General features: G+C 42.2%; 2 protein-coding genes across 3 annotated transcripts in view; one reads left to right on the top strand and one right to left on the bottom strand.

The window, feature by feature from the left end:
* CFAP43 (cilia and flagella associated protein 43) overlaps positions 1-6,831 on the bottom strand; it is a 113,403-nt gene extending 106,572 nt beyond the window's left edge. For both annotated transcript variants that reach the window (XM_075856474.1, XM_075856473.1), the window contains exons 1-2: positions 6,281-6,831; positions 703-956 (exon numbers count right to left, since the gene is read on the bottom strand). In XM_075856474.1, the coding sequence (XP_075712589.1) occupies positions 703-956; positions 6,281-6,312 (286 nt within the window). In that variant the 5' untranslated portion in view covers positions 6,313-6,831. The remainder of the gene's footprint in view (positions 1-702; positions 957-6,280) is intronic.
* On the top strand, positions 6,544-24,052 carry KIAA1191 (KIAA1191 ortholog). Its single transcript, XM_075856475.1, has 9 exons — positions 6,544-6,714; positions 8,091-8,189; positions 8,375-8,459; positions 10,960-11,150; positions 15,265-15,382; positions 20,528-20,652; positions 22,507-22,610; positions 22,893-23,011; positions 23,103-24,052. The coding sequence occupies exons 3-9, from the start codon at positions 8,432-8,434 to the stop codon at positions 23,312-23,314; spliced, it is 897 nt and encodes a 298-aa protein (XP_075712590.1). The 5' UTR covers positions 6,544-6,714; positions 8,091-8,189; positions 8,375-8,431; the 3' UTR covers positions 23,315-24,052.
* The last annotated feature ends 1,371 nt before the right edge of the window (positions 24,053-25,423 follow it).

Raw genomic sequence — 25,423 nt, 5'->3', positions numbered from 1 at the left:
TAATAGATAGACAGACAGACAGACAGACAGACAGACAGACAGACAGACAGACAGACAGACAGACAGACAGATAGACAGACAGACAGACAGACAGATAGATAGATAGATAGATAGATAGATAGATAGATAGATAGATAGATAGATAGATAGATAGATAGATAGATAGCTAAGGTTACACTAACTAGAACTATACATTTTTTATATAAAATATAGCATTAATACATAAATATAATTAAATATTACAGAAAGAAAATCTCCCCTAAATGCCATTTTCATGGTGCCAAAGGTGCTTAAATGAAACATCTCCTATATTAAAGGGGTTTTCCCACAAATCACATGTATCCCCTATCTACAGGATAGGGGATACATGTGTGATCGCTGGGGGTCCGACCGTTGGGATCCCCAGCAATGAGAAAAACACTTGACCAAAAGTCTCCCAAAGTGCACCATGAGAATGGAGCGCTGGTGTGCATGCGGCCAGAACTCCATTCATTTCTATGAGACCTCTAGGACCGCTGTCTCCGGCAGCTCAAAAGAAATGATCGAGCACGCGCACCAGCGCTCCATTCTCATGGAGCACTTTGGGGGACTGTTCTCCTCATCACTGGGGGTTCCAGTATTCTGTTAGTAAAGAGATAACTGTTCTGACCGCCCTAATGGTTGGTTGTCACTTTTATTTTTATTTCATATTTAATATAATACCTTTTAGTTCTGATCTTTTCACAAGTCCTGGGAAGGTAAATGCATAAATATTTGGAGGAAGTTTCTTATCACTAAATGCCACCACTTCACTGCACATATTAACGGCAAATGCTCCGATGCTCCCAGATGGACACTGTAACACAGACTGACGCTTTGTTTCAATGTCGGTAAAAACAATGAAATTTCCACATGGGTAGCACACTGTATTAGGGTTTATAAATGTCACATGTTTCTGCTTAATTCCTTGCACCCATCTATGAAAGAAAAAAAAATTACAGCGATATAGTCAATCTAGTAAATATAATAATATAACACAATATTTTTATGAAATGGCATCTACTTTCTTCTTATTGATGGTGACCAGTGATTTCAACATTGAACTCAGTAATTGTAATGACGGGGGGTGGGGAGACAGACAAGTGAGCCCTAATCTACCCGCCACTCAGTCCCTGCCTACTTGCAACGACCCGCCCTAGTTGACGGGGTACAACTGGGCGACAGTCCCTACGCTAAATAAGTGCACGACAGACAAACAGACAAGGGTACACAGAGCTAGGGGGAGAAAGGGCAGTTGCCCACGGCAACACCGTGAGCAACAAGAGAAGTAAACAAGCCGAGTCAAACCAGGAGTGTACGAGGTACCAAACGCAGAGCAGGAGAGTAGTCAGCAAGCCGGGGTCAATATGAAGCAAGGTCAAATAGTTCAGAAGCTGCAGCAGGGCCAGGAAACCAAACGAAAATAATCACAAGCAAAGGAGGAACAGGAAAGGCAGGTATAAATAGAGAGAGGGCGGGAGCTAGCTCCGTCTGGCCAGGCTGTGATAGGTTCTCCCACTCCTAAGCCTGCCACCCTGAGTGGTGGAAGATGGAGTCAGTCTCACAGACCTAGAAGCAGGTGCAGACTGATTATCTATGGGCGTTGATAAAGAAGCTGTGCCTGGCAGATCCTTTACAGTAATGTAACAGTATGCAGTATGCTTCATAGCTCCCTCTAGTGGCGGCTGCAAGCACGTTTCATTTTATTTTTGAGTGACCCTTTGGGAAAAATCGAAAAATACACAGGGCATAAACGTGTAGTGGGTTATTTTTTGTACAGGTTCGCAGATGGCTCATGACAAGCTGCTCAGGACCTGCACTTCCAGCCGGGGTGAAGAAGTCGCCTTTATGACGAACCCCACGGATCTCAAGAATAGCGAGGACCGGGTAAGTATAATTTTTGGGGTAAGGTGGACGCATATAAACTTTTTTCCCAGAGGCTCATTTTTAACTCTATGTTTATACAGAAGATTTTGAGCTCTGTATTAGAAAATGGAGCTCTAACCACTATGAAGTTAAAGAGGCTCTGTCACCAGATTTTGCAACCCCTATCTGCTATTGCAGCAGATAGGCGCTGCAATGTAGATTACAGTAACGTTTTTATTTTTAAAAAACGAGCATTTTTGGCCAAGTTATGACCATTTTTGTAATTATGCAAATGAGGCTTGCAAAAGTCCAAGTGGGTGTGTTTAAAAGTAAAAGTCCAAGTGGGCGTGTATTATGTGCGTACATCGGGGCGTTTTTAATACTTTCACTAGCTGGGCGCTCTGATGAGAAGTAACATCCTCTTCTCTTCAGAACGCCCAGCTTGTGACAGTGCAGATCTGTGACGTCACTCACAGGTCCTGCATCGTGACGGCCACATCGGCACCAGAGGCTACAGTTGATTCTGCAGCAGCATCAGCGTTTGCAGGTAAGTCGATCTTACCTGCAAACGCTGATGCTGCTGCAGAATCAACTGTAGCCTCTGGTGCCGATGTGGCCGTCACGATGCAGGACCTGTGAGTGACGTCACAGATCTGCACTGTCAGAAGCTGGGCGTTCTGAAGAGAAGAGGATGTTACTTCTCTTCACAGCGCCCAGCTAGTAAAAGTATTAAAAACGCCCCGATGTACGCACCTAATACACGCCCACTTGGACTTTTACTTTTAAACACACCCACTTGGATTTTTGCAAGCCTCATTTGCATAACTACAAAAATGGTCATAACTTGGCCAAAAATGCTCGTTTTTTAAAAATAAAAACGTTACTGTAATCTACATTGCAGCGCCTATCTGCTGCAATAGCAGATAGGGGTTGCAAAATCTGGTGACAGAGCCTCTTTAAGAAACTTTTCAGCACAGCATGTTGTATCTAAATTGGCATTGTGTTAAAACATGGACATTCCCTTTAATTGGGATGTACAGGAATTGACAATTACTTATCCACAGGATAGATGATAATTGTCTGATCGCTAGGACCCCTACCGATCGCGAGAACGGGGGTCCTGAACTCCAGGATCCTCCGGACAGCACCCCCTTATTGTCAATTTATTCATACATTTCTAGGAGGAATAAAGAGTAGGATGTGAGCCTTGTTCGCCATGCGTATTACGCCCTGTATATAAAGAGTAGGATGTGAGCCTTGTTCGCCATGTGTATTACGCCCTGTATATAAAGAGTAGGATGTGAGCCTCGTTCGCCATGCGTATTACGCCCTGTATATAAAGAGTAGGATGTGAGCCTTGTTCGCCATGCGTATTACGCCCTGTATATAAAGTGTAGGATGTGAGCCTCGTTCGCCATGTCTATTACGCCCTGTATATAAAGAGTAGGATGTGAGCCTTGTTTGCCCTGTCTATTACGCCCTGTATATAAAGAGTAGGATGTGAGCCTTGTTCGCCATGTGTATTACGCCCTGTATATAAAGAGTAGGATGTGAGCCTCGTTCGCCATGCGTATTACGCCCTGTATATAAAGAGTAGGATGTGAGCCTTTTTCGCCATGCGTATTACGCCCTGTATATAAAGAGTAGGATGTGAGCCTCGTTCGCCATGCGTATTACGTCCTGTCTATAAAGAGTAGGATGTGAGCCTTGTTCGCCATGCGTATTACGCCCTGTATATAAAGAGTAGGATGTGAGCCTCGTTCGCCATGCGTATTACGCCCTGTATATAAAGAGTAGGATGTGAGCCTTGTTCGCCATGCGTATTACGCCCTGTATATAAAAAGTAGGATGTGAGCCTTGTTCGCCATGCGTATTACGCCCTGTATATAAAGAGTAGGATGTGAGCCTTGTTCGCCATGACTATTACGCCCTGTATATAAAGGGTAGGATGTGAGCCTCGTTCGCCATGCGTATTACGTCCTGTATATAAAGAGTAGGATGTGAGCCTTGTTCGCCATGCGTATTACATCCTGTATATAAAGGGTAGGATGTGAGCCTCGTTCGCCATGCGTATTACGCCCTGTATATAAAGAGTAGGATGTAAGCCTTGTTCGCCATGCGTATTGCGCCCTGTATATAAAGAGTAGGATGTGAGCCTCGTTCGCCATGCGTATTACGCCCTGTATATAAAGAGTAGGATGTGAGCCTCGTTCGCCATGCGTATTACGCCCTGTATATAAAGAGTAGGATGTAAGCCTTGTTCGCCATGTCTATTACGTCCTGTATATAAAGAGTAGGATGTGAGCCTTGTTCGCCATGCGTATTACGCCCTGTATATAAAGAGTAGGATGTGAGCCTCGTTCGCCATGCCTATTACGTCCTGTATATAAAGAGTAGGATGTGAGCCTTGTTCGCCATGCGTATTACTCCCTGTATATAAAGAGTAGGATGTGAGCCTCGTTCGCCATGTGTATTACGTCCTGTATATAAAGAGTAGGATGTGAGCCTCGTTCTCCATGCCTATTACGTCCTGTATATAAAGAGTAGGATGTGAGCCTTGTTCGCCATGCGTATTACTCCCTGTATATAAAGAGTAGGATGTGAGCCTTGTTCGCCATGCGTATTACGCCCTGTATATAAAGAGTAGGATGTGAGCCTTGTTCGCCATGCGTATTACGTCCTGTATATAAAGAGTAGGATGTGAGCCTTGTTCGCCATGCGTATTACGCCCTGTATATAAAGAGTAGGATGTGAGCCTTGTTCTCCATGCGTATTACGCCCTGTATATAAAGAGTAGGATGTGAGCCTTGTTCACCATGCGTATTACGCCCTGTATATAAAGAGTAGGATGTGAGCCTTGTTCGCCATGCGTATTACGCCCTGTATATAAAGAGTAGGATGTGAGCCTTGTTCGCCATGCGTATTACGTCCTGTATATAAAGAGTAGGATGTGAGCCTTGTTCACCATGCGTATTACGTCCCTTTTTATGAGTAGATCCCCACAAGTTGCAAAACTGTACGCGCCAGCCTATAACTTTCAGTATGAATAAAAGTTCTGTTTTATATGTTAGTTATTAATAATATAATTGGAGTATTTCTTATTAGTATTGCAGGAAAAGGGTATTAACGAGAACCTGTCACCAGCACTTCACCTATTGAACTCTCCTCACCCCTCGCTGGCCGCTGCTGTCAAAAGTTCATTACCGTTATCCCCTCTCCTAAACTCCTCCTCCGACCGTAAATAACGGTCTGCAAACATATTGCGCTTTTTATGGTAATAATCCAGGGAAATGCTGAATAATTCAGCTGAATAATTCAGCATGGCGATCACATTGCTATACAATTGACAGCTCTGCAGCCATCACTGTGCCACACGCTCAGGTTTTGGTTCACCTAGATCTTTACCTGGGGGCGTATATAGCAAGGTCACATTCACACTGTGCTGCAGCACAGCCGCATGGTAGTGCTATCGGCCACCATTGCCCTTATATTAGCATAGCTGCAGTCTTAGACTTCAAGCATGGTAGCGCAATAGTGTTCCCCTCACTGAAGCACTGTTGACAGCAACACATTCCATTTATTATCCATATACCATATTTTACTACACATGGCCCACAGGTATGTGAGTTTGGGGGTCACTCACACATACCTTGGTGCACCATTGGACTTTTAGCTCAATTGTTCATTTAATGTATACCAATAAAAGTTAACTCTTAATTACAGATCACATACTTTCTTCCCCCTTTCCCTTCCTCAATCATATGGTAATAATCCAGCAATGTCGTTCGTTACTCTTCTTATGACCGCCCACCGCCGGAAACTGGCCTGTCCTGAATGCTGAAATCTCGTCAGAGATAACGCGCATGAGCCCGTCATGTATCGTCCGACACCCTTCCCTGCTTTGCATGTGCCGCTATGGTGTCCCGTTGTGCGCACTCACAGGAACATCGATGCGCAAGCGTGGGATTTCGTGTGTACTGGGGGGAATGAAGATATGACTCTTATCCTATGAAGATATGACTCTTTTATGCTCATTAGCATATGACGCGGGAACACTAAAAATGGAATACTAAAGGTACGGAGCCGACTTAGAAGATAACTATAATTTTTCACCCACTTCCACCAGGTATTGCTGGTTTAATAGGTGAAATTCTGTTGCCACGGTTCCCTTTCAGCCTTATTGACAGAGTTATAATGAATATTATTACCCGCCGATTATTGGGGCCATTTATTTGTTTGTGGAGCCTGTAATTTTGGAACACCACTTATCACAAACATCCCTTGAATACATGTGTCCCATTATATATCTGCAATCACAACTGTATTGAATACCAAACATGCCTACTCCATTGTGGAGCATTGCATGATTAACAAGCATCATTCTCCTCAAATTTACCTGACTTCTAGAGAGAAACTGGAGGGATCCATTATTGTCTCCGGGTTCTCTGGATAGACGTTTACTGAACACAAGTACCAAAAGGTAGTTTACACCGGTTGCTAAGAAACGCAAACACCAGGTCCTATTGGCTAAGGATTAATTAATTAATATTCACTCATGCGCACTCCTGATTCCCAAAACAATCATGGCTGTTGTCGCTTCGCGGCCAATAAAATGTACTGCGCATGCGTGGTCTTGTAAATAGCACGCCTACATGCCACGCATGCGCAGTTTGTTTTATTTCCGGTCGCCATTCCGAAGTAGATAATGGCTTCTTTTATCTCTCGCTTTCTCAGCATCTTTTCTGTTCGGTGTATAATACGGGAGACAAGGACGAGAGGCAGGTTCTAGTACAGCGGCTATTGTGGAGCAGGAGGCAGCTGGTTCTGCAGGTGAGAAGCTCTAATACTACTCCATAGTCTGACGTGTGTAAGAGCCCTTATTGTGGTCCCTGGTTTATGATGGGAGTATTGTACTGGACACTTGTATGTGTGAGGCGTTGCTTGTCCTGCAGTCACTATCTACATGTCCTGTGTGGCCGGTGAGTGGTCAGACATGGAGTCAGGTGTCAATAGACAATGTATGAATGTCTCCCTCCATCATCCTCCTAGGACTACAGATGTCTCACAATGTACTCGCCCCCCCCCCCCTCTCCATGGTGGAGATGTGACCACATGCAGTCATTGGGAGATAAGGGAACCGCTGAGTGAGGGGGTTTTCATTGGAAAATAAGCTAATTCAAGCAAAAAAAAAAAAAAAAAAAGCTTCTTCTGCCTGTTCAGCCGTGCCCGATGATGTACTTTATTATTAATGATGTCACAACAATCATTCTAAGGCTCTGTTCACATCTGCCTCATAGAAACTGAAAAATAGACATAATGGCGGTGGCGGATCCATCACATATTGGACGCCAATGGCACCTGGTGAACCACGTTATCTTTAATGGGTTCCGTTAAGTTTTTGTCCTATGGCGACCAAAAGAGTGTCCTTTTGGTCTCTGGCAGAACATATTTTTTTTTTTTAGGTATGGAATAGCATATTAGACTACTCTACTCGATAGATGGGATCTCACAAAAAAGTCTACTGCACAGCATGTTTTTTTTTTTTCAACCTGGTGGTCTATTGGTGACGGATGCCGCTGTATGGCATATGGTTTATGTAATTTGCACTCATTAAAGTGTATAGGGCTGATCTGTCCTACTACACACAATCCAAGGACTACAGTGGTGCTATAGACCTCCTTACACGGGCCAATGATCGGCCGAACGAGCGCTTGAAGCTGATCATTGCTTGTAAATGGGCAAAGACCAGCCGATAAATCGGCTTCATCGGTTGAGCGCATCTTTAATGCGAACCTAAAATTAGTGACTAGTCGGCATCTCCTTGTGTAAATAGCCGGCGTGATGCAAATACAACAATGGTTTGTCCCCATACAAGGCTGACAATTGCTCCTTGTCAATGTTGATCGACGTGCTGTATCGGGCACCTTTCATACTCCCGATCCGTGAGGATCCCTGGACTTCCACCAATGGCGTGTCTTAATATTCTATCAGCCGCACGACTCGTGGCTGCTTTATTTCTGAGCTAGACAAATCCTAAAAGCCAGGTAGTCCACATACCCAGATAGGTGTTTGTTGATGCCTATGATCGTTATTGGGCAGGCCACTAGAAGTGTAGATAGTGGCACCATCCAGAGCTCTCTATAGGTTTCTGTCTAATGGTCACCGATTTCCATGTTTAATGTCACGTCTTTTCTTGTGGTCTCCAGGGGCACTGCATGGACCACCTTCAGGGATTCTGCTTACCGTGCGCTATGTTCCAGAGCGACTCCTCTCCTTCCACATAATCGTCCTCGCTCAGTGGCCTGGTAAGACGTTGAATAGTTACAGATGCGCAGTGTGTACATGGATCACTTCACTATGCTGACTCCTCACCTTTTAGAACAGATTACATGGATCACTAGTCATTGTAGATAGATCTGTGCTTCTGGATCATGAATGTCTTTCTTTTTATCCATTTCTTGAGTAATAAATAGATCCTTATTTTTACCAGGTAACAACAAGTATATTCTGGGATTCCATAGAAAAGGCAGCATCTGTATTCACTGTAATGGCATCAAGACAACCTGATGTACCTGGTAACTTACCTCTTACTACGCACGGTTCTCTTCTAGGAAAACAGACTATTCATGTGAAAGCCATGATCAGGTGGTACTTTAGTGTTCTAGTGGTACTGGAACGCCGATACTTGAGGTGTGAGGCATAGAAGAGGTTAACTATTAAAGTAATAGTGTACGTGTAAAATGTGGAGCTTTTAATGGCGTTCTATTTACCCTCCAGTTCTGCTGCTCCTGTGTCTTCATGACCACATGTCCTGCCCCTTCAGCTTGGTCATAGGGACATTAAATACCATCCGTGTTAATGTACATACATGCGGTCGTAGGCTGGATTCACACAGAGCGTTAATGCTACAGATTTTCCAGAGCGTTTCCACAGCAAAATACGCATGTATATTTTGCTGTGGGTTTCAACCCTTCTACATTGAAAAGACTGAAATCTGCAGTGAACATTCAGATCAGAATGAGCAAGTATGTGGATGAGATCTGTTCACATTTCATCCACTGCTGGGACTGTAATCTGGGAGATCTCGCTGTAAATGACACACACACTAACGTTACCGAAGCGTCGGGACTGTGAATAGACATCACGTCCTGGCTGGAAGCGATGGCTATTTACTCTCAAGACACTTCAGTAACGTTAGTGTGTGTGTATTTGGCTGCACATAGTGATCTAGTAAGAACACTATGTGCAGAGTAAATTAATGGAGAGAAGTGTATGACGCTGATTGGTCAGTGTCATACACTTCTCTCCACAACGCCCACTTGGTCAAAAGTAAAAACACGCCCACTTGGGCATTAAGAAAGTCATTAGCATAAAGCTAAAATAGGTCATAACTTGGTGAAAATTGATCGTTTTTCTAAATAAAAAACACTTATGTAATCTACATTACAGCGCTGATCATATTATGTAGAAGATAGGCCACTTATAATGTAGTGACAGAGCCTCTTTAAGCAGCTGTAGATGGAATGTGGGCATCAAAGTTTGGTGACGTGTTCAGAAAAAGGTTGGCTGTAGCCCGAGCCACCATTTGCCAATGTTTAAACTTTTTCATTTTTTTTTTTTTTTACTGCTTTCTCTAATGTTAAGTGACTGTGTACTCCCTTCAGTGAGTTTTACTTTGTTTTGTAAACTTGGAAAAAATACCTTTTTATGCAGTATAAAACTATGTTCACACAGAGTATTTTGACGAGTTTTTTGACGCGGAAACCGCGGCGCAAAACTCGGCAAAAACGGCCCGAAAATGCCTCCCATTGATTTCAATGGGAGGCATCGGCGTCTTTTTCCCGCGAGCAGTAAAACTGCCTCGCGGGAAAAAGAAGCGACATGCCCTATTTTCGGGCGTTTCCGCCTCTGACCTCCCATTGACTTCAATGGGAGGCAGAGAAAGCGTATTTCGCGGTGTTTTATGCCCGCGGCGCTCATTGGCCACGGGTGAAAAACCCAGTGAAAAACTGTCCGAAAATCGGCGTGCAGGGAGAGGAAAATCTGCCTCAAACTTCCAAACGGAATTTTGAGGCAGATATTCCTCCTGCAAAATACTCCGTGTGAACATAGCCTAAGTTTTATGTATTTTTTTTTTGTAGTTTTGTTTATTTTTGTGTCCACTTATGTAACATTAAGCAATGAAATCCTTTATTGATCTGCTCATTATTTTTCCAACCTGTTTCTGCAGTTGCTTCTCACTGGTGGTTTAGTCATTTGCACTTGCTGTAATGGAGATCAGCCCTCCATGTACTGACTTCTTGCTGAGCCTGTAATAGACTTGTGTTTATATACAGCAGCCAATCTGAGGAGGCAGAGCTTAAGGGGGAGGGAGGGAGCAGCAGCCTGAACCAATGACACAGGAGGTGTGTTTCAGACTACCTCACACTCCTTGTAGTCACAGATCACCTAATAGAGATGAGCTAAAAAGCAGCCAAGTAGCAAGATCTGAGGAAAATTTATATTTTATAAGTATCACCTATAGATCCTGGTTTACAAATCATTTTTGAGCTTACGACTGGACAGTTGATTTAAAATGTACCCCCCCCCCTCTCCTAAACAAATTCTGCCTTATTGTTAAAAGTGATCTATCTGTATGACCCAAACAGCAGTTTGACTTCAACCTGGGCACGCACATTTGTGGTCAAATAGAGGGCAAACCTTTTTTTTGTCTGACCACCATTTCTAATCTTTTGGGAGAAGGGCATTGTATTGCTGTTTTTAGGACAATAGGGAGGTCTGTGCTGGTGGGTTTGTGTCCTAAAGTCTCATGAGTTACTGGTCAGCAGTAGTATTTATTCCGCTTTGTTTCCTCCGGTTTTAATGGTTTTTAGAAAATCGGGTTGGGTGTGATATTTGACTCCTATGCTTCAAGAATGGGGTTCATTGTGGATTTGCTCATTCTGTTTCCAGTCCATTCATTAATGTTTTTTTTTTTTTTCCTTTTTAAATGATAAAACGGGACTAGTAATATAGTGAGTGATTATAATGGTGTTTGCAGTTAAACATATGTAGTAAGGAGTTGTTTGTCTTCAGCCATTGAGCACAGCTCAAGTGGGCTTCTAGGAAAAATGTCCCTGCCCATTGGGATGCACCGTCGTGCTTTCAGCTATGACGATGCCCTGGAGGACACCGCACCAATGACGCCACCTTCATCGGATATGTGCAGTAACACCCTGTGGAGAAACCCTGTAATCCCAGAACGCAAATACCAGAAGCTGTCTAAGGTATGATGTGAAGAGACTCCCGGATGTTTCCATAGGCCATTTCTATGTATTAAATCCCCTTAGCAATTCGGTGTTCCCTATCAGGTAACTGCGTATTACACATGCTTGGGTATTAAAGGCTCACTCAAGACAAAAACAGAAAATTCAGCTTTTGGTCAGTCATGGAGCTGTACAAGTTACCAAAGTTTCATTTACCTGAAGATGCCGTTACCGAGCTTCCTTACTAGGCCGCAGCTGAAGCCTGTGCTGCCGTAACAATAGAGCAATGCTGTTTTGAGTTGCTTGGGAGTCCGTATAGGAAATAAACATAACAATGATGACTCCTCCCTGTTGGACACCAATGATGATGGGGCTTGGACAATATTAACGTATAAATCCCTCATCTTTCTGTCAATCAGGCTCAATGACGTATTGGTTCTAAGGGTCAGTTCACATCCGCTTTTGCTTTCCGTTCAGGGGTTCCGTCGGAGGTTGACTGCGCTATTGATTCCGTCGAAAAAATGGAAACCTATTGGTATGGTGACAAACGGAAACCATTAGCAATGTTTCCGTCACCATATCAATGGTGATGCAAACGGAAGCTAAGGTTTCCGTTTGACTTTCCGTTGAGGGGTTCACCCGACGGAACCCCTGAATGGAAAGCCAACGCTGATGTGCACCGGCCCTTACTGACAGTTTAATTTTCCCAGCCAGGGAGGGGCTTAGTTGTGTGCACCCGCCCACTGATCTCCATGTAAGGAGAGGTAATTAACATGCAGCTGACTCCATTATCATGGAGATGGCAACCACTTAATGCTGCAATGCAGAAAATATGTAGTAACCGCAAATCGCATAAAGACTATACAATGTAAACTAAGGAACACATATAAACACCATGTGCTGACTGATTTTTCATTTTTGACCAGTGTTCCTTTAATGCGTTCGTCATGAAACCGATGCACTTAGTAAGGGCATCAAGAAGGGTACTATTGTATAATCTGCCCGGCATTCAGCTGAAAAAGACATAACCACCAGTTTAACCTTTGGTGGCCATCTTCTAGATGACTTGGTTTCTTGACAGAGATGCTTTAAAACGGAGCACTGGAGAGCAACTAACGTTGGATATGTTCTTGTATTGAAGCAGATCTCTTTTCAGGATATATCGGACAATGTTTAAATGACAGCTCCTTATTAGTGGGGAAGAGCAACTTTTTTCGTCCTTTGAGTTTGCTCCTCTGTTATTGGAATGGTTATTTGTTTTCTAGTGGTGCCTGGGGCCTCTCCATTTGACCCATTAGATGTTTGTATGAATGTGCTACTCACATTGTGGATGGATGAAAGTGATTCTGTTGTCCGTTCATATTCATTACCTGTTTTTATGCTCTCTATTGAGAATTACAGTAAAATTCTGCTGTTCATTCGAACTCCTGAAAAACCGGCACAAGTGAGGTTATGGAGAGAATGGATTGAAACACATTAATGCACCTCATCTTTCGGAGCTTGTGTATGATTACTCTTACATTTTAGGCAACTACAAGGGTGGTATAATTTTGCCTACTTTCAAGCTTGTGGCCAAAATAAGCAACTTGTCTCCATTGGGTGAGTTACCGTATTTTTCAGACTATAAGACGTACTTTTTAGCAAGAAAAAAAATCTTGCTGAAAATTCGCTGTGTCTTATAGTCTGAAGTCAGGGGCAACAGGAAAGGAGATAATGGGTCCTAGTCGCCTGTAGGACCTGTCATGATCATCTGATCAGTCACGTGGCTGAGGAGATTCAGACTTGGAAGTGTCCCCATGTGAGTAGAAAGAATAGACTTTTACACTGGTGGTAAACCGGTGTGTAAGATGACTGCAGCCGCTCTGTGTATATATATATATATATATATGTGTGTGTATACGCTGTTCATTCTGCAGAGCTGTGTGTTTGTACAGGGTGGGCCATTTATATGGATACACCTAAATAAAATGGGAATGGTTGGTGATATTAACTTCCTGTTTGTGGCACATTAGTATATGGGAGGGGGGAAACTTTTCAAGCTGGGTGTTGGCCATGGCGGCCATTTTGAAGTCGGCCATTTTGTATCCAACTTTAGTTTTTTCAATGGGAAGAGGGTCATGTGACACATCAAACTTATTGAGAATTTCACAAGAAAAACAATGGTGTGCTTGGTTTTAACGTTACTTTATTCTTTCATGAGTTATTTACAAGTTTCTGACCACTTATAAAATGTGTTCAAAGTGCTGCCCATTGTGTTGGATTGTCAATGCAACCCTCTTCACACACTGATAGCAACTGCACAGAAGAAATGCCTCCAGATCTGACCCCCTTAGACTTTTATCTTTGGGGTCATCTGAAGGCAATTGTCTATGCTGTGAAGATACGAGATGTGCAGCAACTGAAACTACGGATACTGGAAGCCTGTGCTAGCTTTTCTTCTGTGGTGTTACTATCAGTGTGTGAAGAGTGGGAGAAGAGGGTTGCATTGACAATCCAACACAATGGGCAGCACTTTGAACACATTTTATAAGTGGTCAGAAACTTGTAAATAACTCATGAAAGAATAAAGTAACGTTAAAACCAAGCACACCATTGTTTTTCTTGTGAAATTCTCGATAAGTTTGATGTGTCACATGACCCTCTTCCCATTGAAAAAACTAAAGTTGGATACAAAATGGCCGACTTCAAAATGGCCGCCATGGTCAACACCCAGCTTGAAAAGTTTCCCCCCTCCCATATACTAATGTGGCACATACAGGAAGTTAATATCACCAACCATTCCCATTTTATTTAGGTGTATCCATATAAATGGCCCACCCTGTACAATGTCATGGTGAGTGTAAGGAGAAAAAAAAAAAAAAGAAGCCTTTATAATAAACACACACAGCAAAAAGGATAAAGCAGGACAAGTGTGGCGAGACGCCGTAGCGCAATATGGGACATTCACGTGGCCAGAGAAACATTTACTTGTATAGCGAAATGTAATAAGGCGCCATTAGTTTGTCTCAATGGTCATAAGATGACGATATTCTACATTTAACAGGATCTGACTATAAGGCCCAATTCAGTGTTTTTGGTGCTGATTTTGAAGCGGCAACCGCGTTGGAATGAGCGCCAAAAAATGGCCCATTGATTTTATTGGGAGGTACTTTTTTTTTTTTTTTTTTTTCTTGGAGCTTTTATTCCGTTTGCATAAAAAGTCATGCCCTATCTTGGAACGGTTTCCGCTTATGAACCTCCATTGATATTAACCATGTTTTTTTTAATTTACTAAATATTAATCCCCTCTTCAACTTTAGACCACCAAGAGAGGAGGCGCTATCCTAGACCCCTAAAGTTAGTGACATAACCCCTCCACTTCCTTACACCACCAGAAAAGTTTTAATTAGTTTGGAATATATATATATATATATATATATATATATATATATATGGTTTTTTTTTCTGCTGTCTAAACCTGGGTGCTTCTTCTAGTCTGAAGAATACGGTATTCTCTTCGTAGAGAATAGTCCGATGCTGTAGCAGTGTTTCTATATTATCGGTGATTAATTTTCCAGACCACAACCAATGGAGAAGAACCGAATGACCTAAAATTGAGGTTTTTAGTTAAATAAAATATTAAATCATGGGCACGATAAAAATAGCTAAACAGTTAAGTTGTGTGATTGGGTAGAAAAAGGAAGAAACTGCTGTCAGACCCCGACAGCAATGACGCCAAGTTCAGGCTTCACAATTTTTCCTGTACAATGACCATATCCGTATTCTTCCACAAATGGCAGATGGTAATATTATTATTCACATGTGGTTTTGGCGCAACTATTTCTAGATTTGCGTTGAAGGATTAGCAGAGAAATGTTTATTCTGTATTGCAGCATTTAGTGGCTCCATAGTGTGCTCTTCATATACTTAGAAATGACTCCCGTTTTTAGGGTAAGTGGACTTGCGGCAGATTTGTTGCTATGATGTGGTTATTTCTTCAGCATGGAAAATGGGACACTCAGTAATTTCTGCCACGTGTGAACTTAACCGCAAGCAATGTAAGCAATATCTAGCAAAGATTACTTACCATGTTTCTTCTCTTTCCTTCCAACCTTATTCCATTCCCATTCTGTGACCCTATACATTCTTTGAGCAGGTTGAGGAAGGGGATAATAGCATGCCCCCACCTGCTTTGCCTAATTCCATTTCTGTTGAGAAGGCCCCTGTGGTGAAAGCCAAAGCAACCTCTGTCATCATGAACTCCCTTATAACAAGTAAGGTCGTCTTTTCTTTGGTTATATAAAGCATTCCTTTCAAGATTATAATGGATCATGTGTCTATGTAAGGGCAAGTACAGGTTATTTTTTTTGTACACACGGTCTAGTTGTATATGTTCCATACACACATTCTCGTGTATGCTTTGGTAACTAACACGGTGCTGAGCTAATCCAGGTGCTATCATTTGTACTTGACTTGTTGACCAACTGCTGCAAATGGCGCTTGGCGCACAGAAACTTAAAGGGGTTGTCTGGGTACGGGGTGGTTTAATGATGACCTATACACAGGTCATCAGTATATGATCGGTGGGGGTATGACACCTGGACCCCACACCGATCAGCGGTTCCGACTGCCTCCGGGCACCAGACGTCCATGCCAGAAGCAGATGGCTCTGCCGAGTTGCAGTTCTGCCGCATGACCGCTATGCGGTGTATGGAGCCGTCTGCTTCCGGCACTGAACACTGCATAACATCTGGTGCCCGGAAGAAGCCCGAACAGCCGATTGGTGTGGGGTCCATGTGTCGGACCCCCACCCATCATATATTAATGACCTATCCTATGGATATGAAAAACCAGACCACATCCTTTAAGTCTGCATCCTCTAAATCACTGCTCTGAAAACGATAAAAAAATACAATACAATCTTCTCTTGTTAGGAATGGCTGACGTCATGAGCATGGTGGTGGTTGGAATAATTTTTCTACCCTGTCCTGTGGCTCTGCCAGCATATTCTGCATACACGAGAAGTAGTAAATAGTGACCGTAGATCACCGCAGAAATGATAGCCCATATTCACGACTTGTGTAACTGGCGCTTCTAGCCTCTTGTACTTCTAGCATGTGGATTCCCTCATTCTGTTGCATTACATGCAGTATCTTGCCTGCCAACGCCAGCATTTATTTGTGGTGATTCTTCTGTGGTGCATTTGTATATCTTGATGTTGCCACTCCCATCCATACTACCTTTCTAATATAGAAGTTGAGGATCTCTCATACGATGAGAAATTAGCAGTGGATTCCGTGCCTAAATCCACTGACATTCCACATCCAATACAAGTGAATGGTGTTTTTGTAACCCTATTTGCATTCTCTCGGAAAAGCAGCCGATTGGCTCTGGTCAATGACAATGCAGCTATTCTGTGTGCGGATTCGCTGGCACAACAACTTTCTGAAAAATCCAGAGCAAATCTTCTTTAGGCAACATTCCCTTAGATTATTTTCTACACAATGAATATGGATGAACTAATATCTGTAATTAACAGTGAAGCTATTCCGTGATCAAATGTGAAAGGACGTTTATTCAGTATAAAAAGCAGCAATTGTTGTTTAAAAATATATATATATATATTACCACGGTGACGTCTCTTTCTTGGCTATTAACTTGCGTTTTTTACTTTTTATCATTTCAACTATAAAAATGTAAATCAATTAGTTGAGAAATGTAACACCGGGCTCCAGGCTTATAAAAATCGCATTCTCTTCCTACGGCTGTAGGCAGACGATGTCTTAGTAGATGCAGAGGTCCCTTCCCGGGACAGGAGACCGGGCCTCACGGTGCAGGAGTTCCCTTCCGGGTCTAGAGTATCACATAGTAAACACTTGTTCTTCAGCATACCTCAGACGTCATTTGAAGCCGCTCATCTGTCCCGCACTTATGATTCAGTACTATAGCAAATTAAATGTTTTTGTCGCATTCGCAACCATTTTAGACCTAAGCCCCGTAACATGTTACTGAATCTAATCTGTTTTCTAATCATCCGGTGCTCCTATTTAGTCTGAAATATATGGTCAGTAATGGTCCAAGGTTTACTGTTTTTTTTTGTGTGTTGATTAACCGATTGGGGACGCATGACGTCTATGCACATCAAGAGTGGCTGGACGAGCATAGATATCATGCTGATTGGGCGGGCACAACATGTAACGGCTGTAATACACAGATGCAGCCCCGCTCTAACTGCGGAGATGATAGAAACCCCTTCTCTCCGCTGTTACCCCTCAAATACTTTTTTTTTTTTTTTATTCGTTTTTAATCCTAACATTTACATCTCATACAATTAACAATATAAAAAAACAAAATGAAAAACGAAAAAATTTAAGGAGAAAAAATAAATAAATGCTATGATCAAAGTTGATCGCGGTGTTCGAAGGGGAGGCCATCCTTTTGATTGTGTCACCATATCCAAGTATGCCCTAACAACTGCCTGTTTACTATCCGTACACAGACTAAATAAAGTAAAAAAATCTAAATGGAAAATCCCCCTATGGGATTAAAAAAAATAATAATGAAAAAAATGCACACTTTTTTTTTTTCTTTACAATAAACTGTATAAAATAGAAGTCCCAAAACATAAAATATACACACACTTACATTACGACTGTAACAATCTCCACAAAAAAATGCATAGCGTGATTTATAAGTGTGTCTGCTGAAAAAAACCAAAACTGCAGCTGAACGGTTTGTTTTTTTTCCTCCTGCATTTTTGCCTAAATAATAATTTATATAAATTAATGTAAATGTACGAAAAAATTACACCTATAAAAAGTACAACTTGTCCTGCAAAAAACAAAATCTAATACACTACGTGAAACAAAAAAATAAAAATAAAGTTTTGCGCTCCGGGATGTAGAGATAAAAACCATAAAAAAAAATTTGCAGGGTTAAAGGGTATCTGCATACAGGGCAACTATCAAAATAATTTGGGGGGCAGGCTGCATTATGTGGGTGCATGTACTCCAAGTTAAAAAGCTGTATAAATGCTGCCAGGGCTCGGTCTGTCCTACTTACTTTGCACAAACCTACAAGAAAAGGTGTCACTCTGTGTGTGGGCATGAGAAGCTTTTTAGATGAAAATACTGAATGAAATCCTAGACTATATTCCTGAGCTCAGCATATACCCCCATATCATGTGCTGCCCTCTGATAAAGGGAGCATAGGAGACCTGACCGGGCCGCTTTAAAGGATCTTTTTTTAACCATGACCGATGCCCTTTTAATGGGTTGTATACAAATAATAGATGGCATATTACCAGGATATTCCATCAATAAGTCATTGGTGCACGTCTGATCATAGAGACCCATACTGACCAAGAGAACAGAGACCTCTACTAGACCAATGTCTAACTTCTCTGTGCCCCATGACCCTCCTCGATCACTGCTGTAAAAGGGGTTTTGACACTGCTTCAAGGTTCATGCGTCTTGGTCTTCTGACTGGGAGATCAGGCTAAAAATTAATCTGTAGGTGAAATGTTTTACGTTACTGCAGTGGAACTGTTTTGCATATACAGACTTCAGAGATCCCCGGTACAGAAGATGAAGGGGTATGACGCTCTGAGGGGCTCGGCCCTCATTCTAGCGATCGGTGGGGGTCACAAGGTACACCTACCAATGCCAACTTGACACATCTTGGTGACATGTCAGAATAGGTTTAACCCTTTCACTGCCAAGGATGTATGTAATACATAGTGACTCTAAAATTATACCAGAAGCAAGATCTAGCCCTTACGTCTTTGGTGGTTTTCTCTATAGAACTTCAAAACCAACAGGAAAAACACACGTACAAAACTAATGTCTTTCTGCCATTTGCAGCAGTTGGGTACTTCAAACATTAGGAATGTCCTTCATTTTCATTAGTCTATCGTCTGAACCAACAGTAAGTTAAAAAACAAATCTATATATATTCTCCCTCCCCCTAAATGAGAGTTTGGATTTACATAAACTTTTTTTATTTGTGCTAATTATTTGTCCCTCATTTTCTACAAAGCTTAAAGGCCCTGTTCACACTGAGTTTGTCGTGGAAACTGCGGCAAAAAACTGCCGAAATTGCCTCCTATTGATTTGAATGGGAGGTGGAGGCGTTTTTTCCCCGTGAGCAAAAAAAAAAAAAAAAACACTTGCGGGAAAAAAGCAACATGCCCTAACTTGAGGCATTTTCCCGCCTCAAAAACTTCATTGAAATCAATGGAAGACAGAAATAAACGCTTTTTTTGAAGAGTTTTTCGGCAAAAAAATGCTTGCGGTTATTCCCTCTGTTGAAGAAATGACACAAAAAAAAAGAATGCAGAAAAAAAACTTGTATGGTACAAAACCAGAGCGGATTTTTCCAGGGAGAATTTTCTACTTGCAAAACTCTGTGTGCACATAAAGAGGATGTGTCCGTTCTCATTTAGTAAATACTTCCCCATAAAAAAAAAAAAACCATTCTGGGATATTATTTTTTTCTTTAAGAATTTGCTGTTGTGCTGCTCCCGTTATTCCTACTGGAAATGTATGAATAACGTGGGAAGACTGTGTTACCATTCAGCATGTCATTGGGGTATGTCCCTCTACGCTGACCTGTGTTCACAATGGGAATGGCTAGTTGTCTCTTTATTCATATGTTTCCAGGAGGTTTTACAGGAATGGCACAATGCATTGTTCTAATAGATGTTCTATCATTATTATTTGATGGGATTCATGTCTGACAGCACAGTGGAGATAAACTGGTGTCGGTTTCCAAGGGTTACCAGCGGAATCTTGAGAAGCATGGGATACATGGAGGATTAATCTATACAAAATAAGTGTTTCCATCTGTTTTGACATTTTCTGTAGATTAAACCTCTGTGTCAGTGGAGCTCAAGTTTTGTGGATAACCCTAATAAAATGTCAGAAGCCAAAGTATTCCACGGTGATGTCATTTAACACGGTTTTGAGTGTCCAGTATGCTTGTGCATTGTCTTGCTATGATGGAGGAGTAAGGGTATGTTCACACGCAGAGTCCAAAACGTCTCAAAATACGGAGCTGTTTTCAAGAGAAAACCGCTCCTGATTTCCAGACCTTTTTTGTGCCACTCGCGATTTTTGCGGCTTTTTTTACGGCCGTTTTTGGAGCTTTTTTCACTAGTCTATGGAAAACTGCTTTTTCGCGGCCGTTTTTTTTTTACGCGTAAAAAAACGCAGCGAAAAATGCTCCGTCGGAACAGAATGCCGTTTTCCCATTGAAATCAATGGTCAGATGTTTGGAGGCGTTCTGCTTCCGATTTTTCGGGCGTTTATGCCCCGAAAAACGGCCGAAAATAGGCCGTGTGAACGTACCCTAAGGCTCTAGTCAGTCTCTGGCTTTGGCACCCGCTTGAAAGCTGTGTGTGCAAATGTCTCCCATTTCAGAACATACACAGGAGAGCATTCAGCGATTCGAGCAGCAAGCTGGTCTCAGGGATGCTGGCTATACTCCACACAAGGGCCTTACTGCTGAAGAGACCAAATACCATCGCGTGGCGGAGGCCCTGCATGTAAGACTTGTGGCGTGCTCTCTACCCCTGTACCCCGTGTTCCTCCCTGGATTGTTCACTTTGCCTGCTGTTCTATCCGTATTCTGTGTATATTGATGGACATGTAGACTGTGCTTTCACTTTTTATTTTCTCAGTGATCTGTTTATTGTGCTGTACCTGCATGTGAGTGTTTAGAAATGTTAGTTCTACATATTAAACGCCTTTGACTTTGTCAGATTTGCCCTCCCCAATAGACCAACCCTGTCTGAACCTAACCTTATTGCCCCAAAGCTTCTGACTGGGTGTTGACCATTGTTTTCTGACTTTCCTTTTTACTCGTTTTTGATAACGTCTCCGAACTGTGTAAAGGAAAAGGTGTCGCACACATCGGTATAGTTGCTAGAATGCGAGAGGAAAAAAGCTTGTTTGGTCTATTTCTTTAACTTGTTTAGTCGGGTATAAAGGAAGAGTTGTCTAGATAAATTGAAAGCAAACATTTATTTTGTGGCCTTGTGATGCCCATGCTGAATGCGTCCATGCCCGATAAATGTTTAACACTTGGATATTTCAGTTTATAGGTAACTAATGCAGTGGCTACTGCCCTTTTTAGATCATTATCAGAAATGTATTTCTAGATTGAAGACTAAATGTGTTTTCAAAAAAACATTCTCATAGAGACATATCAGAAGTTTTGCTCAGTGGGGGTCCGGGTGCTGAAACAGACGCTCAGGATTACCGAGAATAACTGTTCAGCTTACACACAAGCTATGCGCAGATCACGCAATCTAGTGATCGATGAACAACTGTATATTTTGGCTCTGTATTCTGTCCGTTTAAAGTAGACCCTGAATATGTGGCTATATTATATGGATTAAAAACATAGAGCTTCTAGAACAAATTACTAACCCCTTACTGCTAGAGACCCCTACTTCAAGCTGCTAGTGTGAACGAGGCTTGCCTCGAACACAAAACGCTTGCTTATTTTATTTGGTTTTCTTGCTTCACAATAGTGCAGGTTTAGTTACTATTATGTAAGAGCAGTTCTTGGAAGGGATTAGATTCGTACATTTCGGGAGTGTTCCCATCCTTCCTGCCAGCTTGTCCTCCCTTTTGTAGTATTAATCTAGGTCATGTAATAACACCTATGATGGATTTAACCATTTAACTGCTTATTACCCGCTGTTCTGCGCTTGGATTTGGGCAGGATCAGGCCTGTACGGATAGAAGCAATCTTCCACATTGCCCATTTCAAATATTCCTGCAGGTTTTTAGACTCTCCTGCATTTTATTTGACGGGACAGTGGACCACTTGGCGATCAAGCATTCTTCATAGCACCAGCACGCCCTATCAACTTTATAAATTGCTATATATAGCCGATACAATCCCCCAAATCCTTCCTGCTAGTGAGTTAGGAGTCCTACTTGTCACGTGCAGCAGCTTAGCCAATCGTGTGACAAATAAGCAACCATACTTATGTGATTGGCTAAACTGCACGTGAGTAGCACAGCGGGACACCGCTCAGCCCGAGTCTTCACAAATAATTTTCATAGGCAGCAGAATAGCTTGCGGTCATGTCACATGCATTGGAGGACTACAGAAGGTTCTTGTTAGGAGTTACGTTTTATTTTGGGCCACCTTGCCTGTCCATGATTAGTGAGTTGATAGTTGATATTGTGTGCAGGCGATCTAGTACTAGGAATAGGCGGTTGCTAGCTAGCCTGGTCATGGCTGTCATGTGACTGCTGCCTTCCTGGTAATGCTGAACCAGGTCTCGGGCTGCCTCTTTGCCATAACTATAAATAGACTTTAGTGTAATGTAGTAGGCTAAATGTTATTGGATTAGTATTTTATGGATTTATTGCCCCCTTAACAGAAGCTAAAGATGCAAACTGGAGAATCGAGTGAAGAGAAACAAAGTTCTTCTGCTCAGTCCACTCCCTCCAGCACTCCAAGTTCCTCCCCAAAGCAGATGCGAAGGTAATGTGCATAGGTTATTTTTCAGCTAATAATGTGGGCTAGTACAGCAACCGCATGCTATACTCTAATCTTCAAGGGGTTGTCCCATCCACAGAATATTCCATAAATGTAGTATGGATGCAGGTCCTACCTCTGGAAACCGCACCTGTCTCGTGAACCCCGTCCTTACCTTGCTTGGCTCCCGCTGCTTCCCGGCCACTACCCAAGGAGGTGGCCAGGAGTTACTGTTTGTGAAACTCCCATAGAAGTGAATGTTTGCCCGTTTCTTTTTGTTCTGCACAGATCGTGGTTCAGTCAAGGTTCCACTACATCTCTTCCTGCCGGAGAATTCCAAAGCTCAGATGCAGATAAATGGAGCATGTTTGGTCCTCGTGCTGTGCAGAAATCTACAACAGACCCAGGTAATGTCTGGTCAGTAAGGCCAAATTCTTCCCCAGCTTCACATGGCATGGCGGTGTCATCTATGCCCACTATTTTATGTCTTCCTTACAGGTGGTTTTACCGTCCAGTCATACAAAGGTGCTCAGAAGCCAACCCCCATGGAATTGATGCGAGCTCAGGCTAACAGAGTAGCAGATGAAACTGCTACATTTAAGCCACCGAAGATGGAAATGCCAGCATTGGTATCAGAAAATAAGAAGGCTATCCGAGGCCACAACCTGAAGCCACGTGATATGAACATACTCACACCCACTGGCTTTTGAGATGCATATTTATTTCATTCCAACATGTATGTAGAGGAAAATTTCTGTTACTTTGTAGGCTTCTCAGTTCATGCACGATACAGGCCCCTTTATGAGGAAGGCGCTTAACAGTAAACCACTCTGTTCTTTACACATGTTGTGGACTTCATTTTCTCATTCTGTCTTTTGAGGACTGCATAAGACTATCACACTTTTTTTTTTTTTTAACTCGTCCAGGTAGTTCTATTCAGACCAATTTGCCACGTTGCGTTCATGTGCAGTATATAACTTAAAAATGAGTTGGTGAAATGGTTAATTGCACATTTAGAACGCCAAATTAAATTTCCACACAAAGCTGTTGGATTTTACCTATATCTTCAAATGGTCTTATACTAAGACAAGATTATATTTGTTTTCTTTTTGCATCTTCTTATACAGACCTCACTTTTCGATCAGAAAGGAGCGTGTGATAGTAAAATATAACTGAGATTCCTGGGCTTTATAATATATATGCCGTAATACTGCAATTGAAAGCCTTGCTGTTGGTTATTTAATGGCATGAGATGCAGCCGGCTCCGCAGACAGTTTCTTTTCTGCTTTCTATAATGTTGGCACATGCAGACTTCATAGAATTTTTGCATTCCATTTTACAGATTGCACACTCAGTCTGTTGGATTTAATTTATTTGTATGCATTTTGTGTGCGCGCGCTTAAGTATTCTGTGCCCAGTTTTATGGATTAAAATAAACTTGAAATAAGGCTTCCATTGGATTTTTGGTCTATAGCCAGTCATATGTTTATAGGATTGTAGAAAAGGAGGAAACCTCCAGCTCACCAGTAGTTGCGTCTCCAGACACCTCGCACGGATCCCCGCAACGGCCAGCGGTAGAAGTATCAGGAAAAGGAGAAAAATCCAGCGCTGTGTTGATTTTAAAAAGGAAATATATTCCCAATTTTATTGCAAAAACAATTTAAAAAACACACAGACGCAGTCTCAAAGTGTATGTGGTAGTGGGCTGTATAGCCTTAGCGTTTCGAGCAAACATGTTGCTCTTAGTCATTCTTTTGCCATGACTAAGAGCAACATGTTTGCTCGAAACGCGTAGGCTAAGGCTATACAGCCCACTACCACATACACTTTGAGACTGCATCTCCGTGTGTTTTTTTAAATTGTTTTTGCAATAAAATTAGGAATATATTTCCTTTTTAAAATCAACACAGCGCTGGACTTTTCTCTCCTTTTCTTTATAGGATTGTACTACTGGGCAGTCAAGCGGGGCACTTCTGCGTAAATGGGCAGAAGAAAGCATTTTGAGTTAAGATCTTCGTTAGGGTATGTTTACGCGGCTTATTTACAGTCATAAACTGTCGAAAGTGGAAGCAGACCGCCTCCAAACATCTGCCCATTGATTTCAATGGGAAAAACTGCATTCTGTTCCGACAGGCCGTTTTTTTACGCGGTCGTTTTGAAAAATGGCCGCGTTAAAAAATGCCTGTGAAGCGCATGTCACTACTTGAGCTGTTTTTGGAGTTGTGTCTCAATGTCTCTGGAGTATGCCAGGAGTGTCCTTTTTGCTTACATTGGGTTGGTATGTGTCTGTAAAAAATAAATAAAAAAATTTCTAACTAAAAAAATCTAAACCATGCGGTATGGTTTTTACAATGCGTGCTGTATGTCAGGAAAGCCTTCCGACGTATACCTTGGACGGAAGGCTCAAACATGAGATGAACAGAGCTTAAGTGGAAGGGGACACGTCTGTGTTTACAATTACACGTATGACAATCTAAGGTTCTTGACAAAATTGTGCTATTACCAAGTATCGATAAATGACAAAGCTTCCTTGGCAAGTGAGGGGCCTAGACAGAGACGTGGGCTAGTCAAGAGGATTCATTCAAGTGTTTTCTTTTTACAAAAAAAAAATCCCAATTACGGAGGCACTGCCTGTTATGCAGCAATGCTTTGTGGAATAGTTAGCCAGTTTTGTCCTAAATGCAGCAGTTGTCTTTAGACCTCTGCCCGTATCTGACCGGTTGATTCAATCAGTGCCAGTTAGCGTGAAGGCCCTTTTACACTGGGCAAACTATCGTACATAAGACACTCGTTGCTGATATATGCTCCGTGTAAACAGG

The sequence above is a fragment of the Rhinoderma darwinii genome, chromosome 3 (assembly GCF_050947455.1).
Source record: "Rhinoderma darwinii isolate aRhiDar2 chromosome 3, aRhiDar2.hap1, whole genome shotgun sequence".
Taxonomy (NCBI): Eukaryota; Metazoa; Chordata; class Amphibia; order Anura; family Rhinodermatidae; genus Rhinoderma; species Rhinoderma darwinii.
Note: the sequence above shows the minus strand (reverse complement) of the source record. Positions and strands in the feature narration are given on the sequence as shown.

Excerpts from the sequence above, each read along its gene's own strand:
- KIAA1191 (XM_075856475.1), top strand. The coding sequence starts at position 8,432 with ATGGCATCAAGACAACCTGATGTACCTG. Across the intron at positions 22,611-22,892 it reads TCCCCAAAGCAGATGCGAAG|ATCGTGGTTCAGTCAAGGTT; the intron begins GTAATGTGCATA and ends TGTTCTGCACAG. Across the intron at positions 23,012-23,102 it reads GAAATCTACAACAGACCCAG|GTGGTTTTACCGTCCAGTCA; the intron begins GTAATGTCTGGT and ends TCTTCCTTACAG.